General features: G+C 40.9%; 1 protein-coding gene across 2 annotated transcripts in view; it reads right to left on the bottom strand.

Moving 5' to 3' along the window:
• The window catches only part of DVL3 (dishevelled segment polarity protein 3), a 68026-nt gene that overhangs the window by 40797 nt on the left and 13557 nt on the right, over positions 1 to 13672 (bottom strand). For both annotated transcript variants that reach the window (XM_073675313.1, XM_073675312.1), the window contains exon 2: positions 5929 to 5998. In XM_073675313.1, the coding sequence (XP_073531414.1) occupies positions 5929 to 5998 (70 nt within the window). The remainder of the gene's footprint in view (positions 1 to 5928; positions 5999 to 13672) is intronic.

The following is a 13672-nucleotide window of genomic DNA, read 5'->3' as shown; positions in this document are numbered from 1 at the left end:
CATGGAGCAAAGGATTCAATGGGAGAAACAAATGCTGAAGCAACACATGATAATAACAAAAGGCCGGGATTGGCACGCCAGCGTGAGAGAAGCTTTTGTGGATTTGGAAGACTACAAGAGATTTAAGGGGAATGTGTCACTCATTTTATTTTTTTTATTATTAATCTTTTGTTTTTCAGATTTTGTGGTTAATTCTATTTTCCATGAATGGTTACGTGGCCAGCCATCTTGCCTCAGCTGCTGTCAACAGCACTATATGCGTTACAGCAGTTACGTGGATTATAGGACATCACAGAAGTTTTTAGGCATGTTGTGTGATCTGTGCAGATGTTATTGGGCAGCGAGGGGGAGAAGGGAAGCTGTGACCACCTATTATTGTGAACAGTGTGATCCTGTGTTACCAGTCATTGTAACACTGTTATAATAAAGATGTCTACTGAAGTGTGATCTCTACAAAACATGAAATGTCAGCAAGTTATGGGGTTCAATGGTAAGTGAAAAAGAGCAAGATTTTTTATTTAAATAAATTAATATATTTTTGTTTAATCAACAGGTCATTTTCTGTAAACACTTCACTTTCCCTGTGACTAGTGTGAGATTAATAATGGACTAGATTTGTTTTATATTAAGGAATATATAAAACGCTAGGCAACATGATCATTAAAACCAAAATCTACGGAACGTGAAAATTTGAAAGGGATACAAGTTGAATGAACTTCTAGCAACCTGGGACCCAAGAAATAAACGACTAGCTCAAGTACGGTACTTCCCACTGTTTTTAATGTCCTCAAATATGACACAAACAAGCACATCTAAAAAAGGCATATGGGGCTAAAGTACAGATCTAATAATGAACGGTAGAGGTAAAGTGACACCACGCCACATAGGCTTTTAGGTACAATAGCCAATGAGTTCCCCTGGATGTGCTATGCAGGAAACATTAATAATGAACCTGCTTGCCGGCTTCAATGAGGGAGGCTAACATAGTTCTTTTGCCAAAACCTGGAAAGGATGCACTAAACCCCGAATCATATAGGCCAATATCCTTACTCTCGGTAGATGTAAAAATTTTAGCTAAGGTCTTGGCTACCAGATTGGTGGTGGTTATTACACATCTGGTTGCAGAATACCAGACTGGGTTTATACCGGCCAAGTCGACGGCAATTAACTTGCGTCGGCTTTTTCTTAATCTACAAATGCAGTCACAAAATTCAGGTGGTAGGGCAGTACTATCACTTGATGCCGCTAAGGCTTTTGATAGTGTCGAATGGGAGTATTTATGGGCTGTTTTGCGAAAAATGGGGTTCGGTACTGGATTTCGGGCCTGGGTACGGCTTCTATATAACAATCCGGTAGCTCGGATTAGAATTAATGGTAATCTTTCTGGTAGCATTGAAATGGGTAGGGGCACGCGTCAAGGCTGCTCGTTGTCTCCCCTACTGTTCGCCCTGGCTGTGGAGCCATTGGCTGTTAAGCTTCGTTCCAGCAGTGAAATTCAGGGTTTCCGCTACAAAACACTGGAGGAGCGGGTGGCCTTATATGCCGACGACCTTCTGTTGTTTTTGGGTGACACGGAGCAATCTCTGATGACAGCTATGAATTTAATAAGGGAGTTTGGAGATCATTCTGGCTTACGGATTAATTGGGACAAATCAGTTCTTATGCCGGTTGATGGTTTGTCTCAGAATACTAGGGTAGGGAGTACTTGCTTGAAGGTTGTGCGGGAATTCAAATATCTCGGAGTTAGAGTGACCGCATCTATCGGAGACTATATTTCTTTAAATTTACTTGAACTGCTTACTAAATTTCAACAAAAGGCCAATACTTGGAGCAAACTTCCCCTATCAATGGTAGGTCGAACTAACTTAATTAAAATGGTGTTAATGCCCCAATTATTATATATCCTTCATAATTCACCGGTTTGGATCCCCATGAGAATATTTTATAAATTTCAGGCGCTGTTTCGGGAATTGATCTGGAAAAAAGGGGTGGCCAGAATCAGTTTGGATACACTTCAAAGGCCCAAAGATCAGGGGGGACTAGCCGCACCTAATCCATGGATATATTTTCTAGCTTCTCAAATGCAACAGCTCTGGTTAATCCAGGGGAACCTAGATAAACTGATACGTCTACTCTCACACAATCTGCCAATTACCTCCTTTCTAGAAACAGGAATCTCGGGGTGGGATGCTAGGCGACACCTCCCGACCCTAACACTTATGGGGAAAACGTGGCAGAAAATCAAATTGTTGTTGGGAATAAAAGGCTTTACCCCGTTTACCCCGTTGTGGCATAATGTGGGCCTTCCAGAGATCCATAAATTGAAAGGATTCGGAATATGGGAAAAATTGGGAATAACTAATGTGGCGCAAATATTAGAGGGGAAAATATTTAAATCGTTCCAACAGATAAAAGAAGAATATTGTATTCCACAAACTAGTTTTTACTTTTATCTCCAATTGAGGCATGCATGGTTTGTACAGCCGCGACATATGCAAAGTAAAATCCAACATCATCTACTGTTTAACACATTATTATGCCATAGAGGTGGGAAGGGATGGATTTCCAGAATTTACGGGATACTTATGCAGCAATTTCAGTGGGACAGACCCTTAAATGTTGAGAGGTGGGAACGCGACATTGGTACTATAACCTCGGAAGAATGGGAAGATGCGGTGGGGAGCGTTCCGATACTATCTACATGTGAGGCACATAGACTTTCACAGTTGTACTTATTACATAGGGTATATAGAACCCCCAAATTTCTACAGCGCATTGGGGTAAGGAATGACAGTATGTGTCTGAAATGTGGAGAGGAAGGAGCAGATCTTATGCATATGATGTGGATGTGTAGAAAGGTCGCTGTATTCTGGAATGAGTGTGTGCAATACATTAATGATGTGTTTGAGTGTAATTTACCCCTATATCCTAAAGTGTGTGTATTAGGCCTTGTAGAAATAATAGGATGTGAAGAGGATGAAATAATAGCTGTTAAGAGGACTCTATACCAGGTCAGAAAGCTTATAGCCGAACATTGGTTGGATCCCTCCTCTCTCAGGTTCCAAGAATTCCTGGATAGAATGCGTCTTTTATTGAGATTAGAAGAGGGGGTGTACAAAAAGCGGAAGGCTATACGTAAATTTGATAAAATCTGGGGTAAATGGAATATGTTTCATGGTTATCATATTACGTATATTTTAAATATCACTTGAGTTTGAAATGTTGTGGTCTCTCATGTTCTGTATAACTAATTACTGATTATCAGATATTAAGCTCTGTACCCATGGATCAAATTATTAATGCTTTAACAGTCGGATAAGCTTTATGATGGTATACGGTCTGTAACAAAAATTAGCTTTTGCCATATGGTTCTTGGGGCTGTTATGGGTGGGGGGGGGGGGGGGGGGGAGGGGAACGGGTGGGTCTTGAGAGGCACTGCTAGTTTAGTGATGCCTCACTGTTGTTTATGTATAATGTTATAAAAAGTTTTTTAATAAAAAATATCTGATTTTAAAAAAATAATGAAGCTGGCATAAGTGGCAAAGTAAAAAGGATTGCTGCTCCTTCCTCAGGTAGAAGGAACACAATTCTGGCATGCAGAAAATAAGGGGGGAAAAAAAGCTATTACCCAAAAGACTTAAAGGGAATCTGTCACCACATTTGACCTATGTTCACGCGTTGCTTATTTGCGGCTTCAGCTAAAACCTGATCTCTTGGCAGTCAAAAAGCTGCAGACAAAGCAAGTTTTGCTGGCTTTTTTGCTGCATTTTCAGGATCTTAAAGTTCAGCTTTGCTTCCACCATACAAGCATGAAATACAAGGAGTTAGTCCACCAATGCAAGACGTATCTGACCCCATAAAAATTTTCTGGAAAAAAGGGCAATTTGATCAAGTTATTTAGTGGAAAACAATTTTTAGGTCTGAAAAAAATAGTGACTAATCTGCAAAAAAAAAAGTTCATATGAGTTAATGAAAAAATACACAATTACAAATGTAAAAATCAGGTCAGCCATTGTTCAATTTCACACACAGGTCTGGCATTTAGATCAGGCAATGCTTACTTTCACACATCACTAATTTAATTAAATTGTACTAATCCTAACTGCCATGCTCAGGTACATTTTGGTTTAAACTTGAGAAAAAAAAAAAAATCACAAAAATAAATGGGTTTCGCATCCTGCTGTACCTGCCCTTTCACTAAAATGCTGCAAAAACTGATGGCAAAGTTTTTTGATGCTTTTTTGCACTTACTCGTTGCACTCTATAGGTGAAAAAATGTTGCAAAAGCGCTGAAAGTAGTGACATGCTGCAGTTTTCAAAAAAGCAGCTTTCCAATTCAGTCAGGAAAAAAAAAAAAAACCAAAGTGTGTGCATGAGATTTTGGAAATCTCATTGCGCTTGTTGGTACTGTAAAAAGCAGCTTTTAATTTGCATAAAAAAAAATGTGTGAACACAGCCTTAATACATACAGTGTCTCCCATTGGGCCTAGTTCTATTTTATGACTGGGCCAAGACTCTGGATGTACTTTTTTGGGACACTGCGCCCTTATTTCGTTGCTTTTCCATTTACGCTGGGTTCAGAAAAGTATTTCCTGGTTCATATATGGACCACAATGCCTTGACTGACTGTGGTTCTCCTTACCCGAACTTACAGGCTCAAAGGCAAACATAAGGCAGAAAACCAGCAGTCAGTCCGTGATTGCAACTCATATACAGACCAAGAAACATGCCCATTTGAACTGGTCCTTAAAAGGGGTATTCCCATCTCCAAGATCCTATCCCAATATGTAGTAGTAGAAAATACCTCCAATTAGAAATGTATTATAGTTCTTCTGATTCGTTATGTCTCTATCTATCTTCTATTTATCATTAAAACACATTGACATTTTTAAAAGTACTGGACAACCCTTTTAAAAACACCATAAGGCAGCAATGCTCGGTTCATGGTCACTTATATTGCAAGGACTTTGTTCATTTTTTTCTCCATAATATTAGATTTTTCGAAAAATTGGCTTTACTGTGAAATCAGTTGATTGCTTAAGACAAGCAGAGGCAGGAAAAAACTATAAATCTTCGATTCGGGGGTAAAAGGAAACTTGGAAAAAGGACCATTTTTACAATGAAGGTTACCAAAAAAAAGGAACCACACTATTTTTAAGCCCTTGATGAACCATCCATTTTTGGCCTTAAAGGCAATCTGTCAGAAGGATTTCAAACCCCTAACTAACATATGTGCATGTTGTCATTCTCTTACTCCACTGCTGACAAATCAATATTTGAATTGATATGCAAATGAGGCTGGAGACCCATTTGTAGATCTGAAGCCTCTGTCACTCCAGCTCTATTCCCTGGGCAGGGCTGATTTCTCAGTAACGGAGGAATGGACTGGCCATATGCACATAAAAATAGATTGGGCAGGTAAATCCTGCTGACAGATTACCTTTAAGGAACAAGATTATGTTAGTGTTTACATTGTCATGTATAACTTAAAGCTAATTAAAAAAATAAAAAAATAAGTTATCTAGTCTGTTTTGTATAGGATACAAATAATATTTTAGGCATCATTTTCATTTTAGAAATATTTGTCTTATGGCAGAATGCATAAAAAAAGGCAAATTTGTATATGACAGCACATTATTGATTGTATATGTAAAATGTTAGGGCATCATAACTAAGGCATGCCCTAAATGACACTGGAAAGACCACCCATGGCTGTCAAGAATTCCTAGTTGGCCCCAACAATAACATTGACGCTGATAGGGGCAGGAAAAAGCAGCCTCCTCCAAATATGAGCAGAAAGAAATCAACATCGATTAGAATGCAGAAAAAGGTAAAATGGCCAGGATTGGAGCAATCACCCATCCAGCGGTCTGTGACGTACATGTAAGTAATGAAGCAGGAAAGTGTAGGGCGTGTTAAATTACTTACCCAGCATACAACTCTTCCGTTAAAACATGGCAGCTTTGCATTATCATCAGAAATTTCTTCTTTCACCACCCTACAAGAAACAGATGAAGAATTCAGAACAACACAAAGAGAAAGATTTATGTGAACCATTAATACTCATGGCTTATAGTATGGGACAGCGCAAAATGTGCCTCTGGTACTTGCTACATCACCTTTTCTGTAGTATGCCATTCCATGGCAATTCCTTCTAGAAAGGTTTGTATATGCAGATCAGTGGGCTAATACTTTAATAGGGCATGTGCCTACACAATCTCACACGGACAGTATTGTGTGGATAGTGCAGTGACAAGGGTGATGTTCAGTTACCTATCTATTAAAACATTTCCAGGAGGAATTAGAGAAGGGCACACAATCAAGCCCTCCAGAATTATCATTTAGACAATGAGAGCACACCTCCTATTCACAAGTGGATTGGTAATGCCCATATGCCACATCATACAAACGCTTCCAGGAGGAATAGCTAGATAATGCAGAGTTCTAAAATATGACTCAAAATTGGTATTTAATGAGTTCTGACAGCCACAATAATTTGATGAGACACAAAGCCAACATGCTGCTGAATTGGTTGGCTGCTTAAAGGGGTTGTCCAGGTTTATCATGACTGCAGACTTACGAATCCTCACATTGCACACAGTCAGGATTCTCCCATGCGGGCGGCGAGACCGAGCAGTCATGTGACCGCAAGAAGCAATATGTATTTCCGGCCACATTCCAACCAGACGAACTTGCGGTCAAGGCCAAGCACGTCTAGTCGGAATGTGGACAGGAATATGGATGTCTCGTGCAGTAACATGATTACTCTGTCTTCCACTGACTCGGGAGAATCCTGACCGCGCATGAGGTGAGCACCGTGAGGATTCACAAGTCTGTAGCCACATAAAATGACTGCAGACTTTCATGGTAAACCTGGACAACTCCTTTAAGTGTATGTGCGCATGCAGAGTATTTGCAGCATATTTTTCAGCAATGTCACCCCACAGCTTCTAGCACTGCCCACAAATCAATCGTCTGCAGGGGACTGTGATAAAAACAGTGAGTGACACCTGCACCGCCCCCTTATGACAATTCGCTTTAAAGGCGGTGCTGGTGTCACTCACTGCTTCTATCTCTAGCCCCCCCGATGACATCTTCTGTCAGTTAGAAGCAGAGTGCCGATGCTGCACTCAAGCGACTATCACCCAGGAGGTCTTCAGAGGGCTGTGATGCAAGAAACTAGTGAGTAACTGCAGCGCTGCCCCCTGATGACATTCTGTCTAGGAGGGGCAATGGACGATGTAGGGAGTGAGTGGAACTCCAAACCTCCTATAACATCACTTTTGAGACTCCTCTCAAAATAAACATCACAGGCAGTAAAAAAAAAAACAACACACTTTCAGGGATTAGCTAGATAGGGAAAAAGTGTAGGGTCTTGTGTAATAAAGCAAATTACAAAAAAGTGGTTAGGGTATAAGGATAGAAATTCAGAAAGTATATTTTAGGTGCCAGACCACCCCTTTAATGAGAGCCTTTTAGAGTGAATGAGGAACAAGAAACTAATAAATGAAACGCACAAACAAGACAAGCGTCTTCCAGCATTAGCGCACTGCGGATATACCTATAATGAAATCCCAAGCAATGTGTTTCACATCAGCCCAGTCAGCAGCGAGGAACCAGCGCTATAAACAAAACCAAATGGCATATTAAGGGGATAGGATTCGGATGCTCCTCAAGCCGTGACCTTTAATGTCGCTGCAAACATATAGTAGTCACCACTGGGACTTGCACACCCAATTACAGTCCCTTGGGACAGTAACAGATGTCTGTAGAGACAAAGCAGCAGCAGACACTCCCAATAACACAAACCTTCTGAATAAAGTCCGCACCGGGAATACCCAAACACAATAAAGGCAGACATAAGTATAGGGATTCCTGCTGGTAAGGGTGGACGCTTCAGCACTGGATCTGGAAGCACAGCTGAACAAACCTACGTGGCAGAGAAGCGCACACAGTAACAGGGAGGTTATTGCTGTCAGTGGTGCTAGAATCTTGCCTTTAATGTGACGGCCTAATGAATGCGACTGTCAGGAACCATTACCTTGGTTATGACATGTACATACTGTATATGTGGAACATACAATAGCACAAGCAGCAGAGAAGTGCAGAAAACACGGGGTATAATGACTGCACAGTGTTACGCTTCCACCTGCTGTCACTGCAGCCCACACACAGTGCAGACTCTGCATAACCCCTGATGTATTATAAGCATGGTAGAATAGCCAACCTATGCACGTAACCGGATGCTACATGGACGACGCTTCACACACCATCTATAACATAGCCTAATGGCCAATAACTACTGACAAATGCAGCTGTTCTCAGTGTCCGGGTGGTTCTGGATTTCTGTGCAGGAGTTCTTATTGTCAGGTCTCTAAGAAAACCAAAAAGCCCGCAGTTTTATGTATGACATATATGGTCGCTGAACAGTAGCCAAGTTTACACAAGTTAAAGATATCCAAATTCACCATCATTCACATTTGGAAGTGTAATAGTTAGGAAGCAACTGTAGTCTAAGGTAATGTTCAGTTTTGTTTTACGTGCATTTTTATAGGGTGAGTTCTGTTCCAAAAACCTCATGAAATTAAAGAAAAACACACCTCCAAAAATACTTTGAAGAAGCTGCCCATTTATTTTAAAACAGGAAAACACACCTAAAGAGCACACGGCGCTGTTCTTCACGTGGAAAGAGAAGCAACATGTAAGCTCTTTGAGGTATTTCTGCAAGGAGAAAAAGCTCCATACACAAAAGTGACGTCAATAAAATGGCCAAATAATGAGTATGAAAATATATATATATATATATATATATATATATATATATATATATATATATATATATATATATATATATATATATATATATATATATATATATATATATATATATATATATATATATATATATATATATATATATAATATTTATTATTTTTTTTTTACATTGCTTTTTGATCCAGGAAACCAAGATGTGAAACCCTTAACACACTGGCAAGACATAATCATGATGGAGGCTTTTTGAGTAACATATGCAGAGGTGTATGAGAAGTAACTCCAATATCTCCTGTTGAGGTATGTGCACACAATGCCTTTTTCAGGCAATTTCTACATGGATCCCCCCCAAAAAACACACACTTAAAGAAGTGACAAAAGTTTAAACATATGCACAGCAAGTCATTTTGACATTGCTGTGCATATGTTCATTATTTAACCGCTTCAAAAGCCGTTAAGCAGCTAAAATAAGTGACCGGTCCATTCTTGGAAGCCACCACTAGTTTAAAGAATGTAAAAAACGATACCTGTGGCAAAGCCGCCGTAGGGGACATCCAAAAAGTTTCAGAAAAGACAAACTCAGGTAAAACACTGCCAGCATTTTCCTAAAGTGTCTGAAAGACGCGTGTGCACATACTCTTAAGGGAATCTAGGGTGAACAGGTTGGATGTTAACTCTCTAATCTTGACCCAAAATTAAAAGTGGAAAAACACACTACAGGCTGATCCAACTTTGATGTAATGTGCTTAAAACAAGTCAAAATGAGGCTCAGTATTGTCTGTGGCCTCCACGTGCCTGTATGACCTCCCTACAATGCCTGGGTATGCTCCTGATGAGGTTGCGGATGGTCTCCTGTGGGATCTCCTCCCAGACCTGGACTAAAGCATCCACCAACTCCTGGACAGTCTGTGGTGCAACGTGACGTTGGTGGATGGAGCGAGACATGATGTCCCAGATGTGCTCAATCGGATTCAGGTCTGGGGAACAGGCGGGCCAGTCCATAGCTTCAATGCCTTCATCTTGCATGAACTGCTGACACACTCCAGCCTCATGAGGTCTGGCATTGTCCTGCATTAGGAGGAACCCAGGGCCAACTGCACCAGCATATGATCTCACAAGGGGTCTGAGGATCTCACCTCGGTACCTAATGGCAGTCAGGCTACCTCTGGCGAGCACATGGAGGGCTGTGCGGCCCTCTAAAGAAATGCCACCCCACAGATCGCTCTCCACGGCATCTCCAGACTCTGTCAAATCTGTCACATGTGCTCAGTGTGAACCAGCTTTCATCTGTGAAGAGCACAGGCCGCCAGTGGCGACTTTGCCAATCCTGGTGTTCTGTGGCAAATGCCAAGCGTCCTGCACGGTGTTGGGCTGTGAGCACAACCCCCATCTGTGGATGTCGGGCCCTCACCACCCTCATGGAGTCGGTTTCTAACCGTTTGTGCAGACACATGCACATTTGTGGCCTGCTGGAGGTCATTTTGCAGGGCTTTGGCAGTGCTCCTCTTGTTCCTCCTCGCACAAAGGCGGAGGTAGCGGTCCTGCTGCTGGGTTGTTGCCCTCCTACGGCCCCCTCCACGTCTCCTGGTGTACTGGCCTGTCTCCTGGTAGCGCCTCCAGCCTCTGGACACTACGCTGAAAGACACAGCAAACCTTCTTGCCACAGCTCGCATTGATGTGCCATCCTGGATGAGCTGCACTACCTGAGCAACTTCTGTGGGTTGTAGAGTCCGTCTCATGCTACCACGAGTGTGAAAGCACAACCAACATTCAAAAGTGACCAAAACATCAGCCAGAAAGCATTGGTACTGAGATGTGGTCTGTGGTCCCCACCTGCAGAACCACTCCTTTATTGAGGGTGTCTTGATAATTGCCAATAATTTCCATCTATTCCATTTGCACAACAATGTGAAATTGATTGTCAATCAGTGTTGCTTCCTAAGTGGACAGTTTGATTTCACAGAAGTTTGATTCACTTGGAGTTATATTCTGTTGTTTAAGTGTTCCCTTTATTTTTTTGAGCAGTGTATTATAAGAGAGATAGATCGATAAAAGATCTCCCAGACACATGCTACTAGAAGTCATACTTCACCTATGTATATCTATGTTAAGAAAATCAGGTCCATAGAATTCAATGAACATGTTTAAAATTGTCTCACGAGTATCTCCAGTAGCATCCGCTAACATGCTCATCAATTTAATGGCGCTATATAAGCGAGTAAATGTATATGTCACCAATCACACACTGTACAGTAAAATAAAATGTATAATAAAATACTGTATATTGTGGTTTATTCAACGATCTATAGAGAAAGCCTTTCGTATTGTGACCAGCTGTCATCACCAAGCAATGAAAGTCAATACAATCTGCCAGACCGCAGCCTTATGTACCCCAAATGGCTCCATGTACATTTTCTTTTCTCATTCCCCACTTCTCTGGGATCTATTCCAGTTTGCACAAAGAAAAAGCAATAGAAAAGCGTTAAAAACTACTAAAGCATACAATAGCAATCTAACCACAGAGAATCTATTCTTGCCAGGATTTGGGGAGTGCATGGCTGGAAAGTTTTCTTGTAATATACAATAAGCCAGAAAGAGTGCTAGCGATGAACAAGACCCCCGCAGATGCCAGATTATAAGAATTGTATGGCAGATTCATGCACAGATTTCAATATTCTCCTTTAACTCACTAGAAGCACAGCCATTACATTAGTATAATAAACTGCAAATGTTACTGTGCTCAGTCTGAAAACCTATACACAATAGCAAAGTACTGCATGGTTTTCTCCATTTGTATTCATTGTAATGGAGCTTATTTTAAAGCAAAAGACCATAAAAGACATTCAGATTTCCATATTGGTCACACCTGATGGGACCAGATCTCATATGAACCAGAAAACATGTGCATCAATAGCACTATCTAAGCAAGGTTTCCTTGGGCAGGCAGGATTAAAAAACTCTCCTTAAAGGGAGGAATGGCAGATACAGATGTTATATCAAGAGAGGATGGACCCGACCCTCCCCCAATAACTATGAAGGGATGAATAACAATAGGTGTCAGGGAGACTGTAGCACCCATAGGAACAAGACAGCTGTCAATGTAGGGACAACTATAGTGTAAGACACCTGTCCTGTGTTGCCATTAAGACCTACCGGTGTGTACAGCCTAATATCACTGGGAAAAGAACCCTCCTTAATTCACTATTGCACTTGCACCTGTTTGTCAAGTATTGGGGTGTTTTGTGCTTTTTTTATTGTTTGCACTGAAGTCATATTTCCATTTGTGCCTTTTTTAAGGTTATTTTATGTGTTTGACTATTATTTATTTTAGCTTGCCACTGTGAGTGAAGCTTAGTGTTTTCAGATGGTTTTGCTTGATTCATCATCTGCTAATTTTCAAAAAGTCACAATTCCTTAGAATTCTGTATTGTGCTGTTCCTCTCTTATTACCCCTGGAAATCTATGAATTATAACTCACCTATCCTCTTTCCAGCTTCTGCTTATGGAAGCACCTCTGATGTCATCACTCAAGGCCGGCTGCACTCCACCAGAATATTCAGGTAATACTTCACTAAGCTACCATAAACTTTCCAGGAGTTAAAGCCACACTTCCCACTTGGCTCTGCTTACCTACTCGTCATTCCAGGTGCAGTCCACACTCTCAACTCTGCTGAGTTAAGTTACATTCCAGCTTACTCGGTTCTGCTATTTCTGTGTGCTACCCACACTTCTGTAATAAAAGGTGACCAACTGCCTATTCAGCTCTGCTATTCCTGTGTGCTGTCTGCATCCAGTATTTCTAGCTCTGCTGATCCACCTGCCGTCCTACATATACATCTCTACAGATCCTCACATTTCAAAGTACAGTCCGATGGTCCTGCTCTGCTGCATCAACACCTCCATTCATAGGCCCTGAATTTACATTCCATTTGTTTAACTTTTTTTTTTTTTTTTGTTATTATGGTCTTATCTAACTTAAAGTGGTAAAAGTTGATGACTTCGAAGAGATTTTATATTTTGTTTGCTATACCAGTACCTGGTTCTTAGCTTCATTACAGATTTCTTCTCCAATGCACACAATTAAATTTATCACGTAAAATCTGTGACAGATGCAAGCAATCCATTAAAATAACCCTTCCCCTGGACTAAGATGGGGCCCATCTGGTTGCACACATTTACTTGGCACCTATGCATCATGAATTCATGGGTGCCAAGCCAATTTTTGAGATTTGAACATGGCAGTATTGATGAAGCCCCCCCAGTCATCACCACAGGTACCAGCAGCTCTCTCTCACACATAAACAGATAGTTATTAGTATGGATTAGTTGATTTTTTATTTCTTACTTTGATATGATATCTTGGTGGCTTGTGAACCAAGGTCTTAATAGGGCATGTGACCATCAAAGACCGTGCTCCCTAGTTTGTAAACCACGCTCAAGCTGACTTTGTATTACAAGGAAAGCAATATATTTTTGATGGCTGATCACTGCCATGTTTAAACAGGCCAATGTTCGGGAACCTGCACACTTATGAACACTTGTTCAGCCAATTACTGGACACATATAGAAGCCTTTATGCTATCCATCAGAAGATAACTGCCTGATGAATAGAACATGCATCCCAGAATGCAAATCACCACTGCTAGCTTTAGAGAGGGGCTGTCTCACGATACACATTTGATGCCATAACTGCAGTCACCACACACACAAGCTTATGGGGCAACATGGTGGCTCAGGATGCAGCGCAGAACACTTTAAACAATCTGCAAGAAGTTTGTATGTTCTCCATCTATTTTCATGGGTTTCTCATACTCCAAAAGACTAAATTTAGATTGCGAGTCTCAATGGGGACAGTGATCATGTATGTAAAGCTCTGTGAAAATTAATGGTACTAGACAGA

The sequence above is a fragment of the Phyllobates terribilis genome, unplaced genomic scaffold (assembly GCF_046119375.1).
Source record: "Phyllobates terribilis strain yellow unplaced genomic scaffold, ASM4611937v1 Scaffold_3__8_contigs__length_932513732, whole genome shotgun sequence".
NCBI classification, from domain to species: Eukaryota; Metazoa; Chordata; class Amphibia; order Anura; family Dendrobatidae; genus Phyllobates; species Phyllobates terribilis.
The sequence above is the reverse complement of the archived record's forward strand: the minus strand, read 5'-3'. Positions and strand labels throughout refer to the sequence as shown.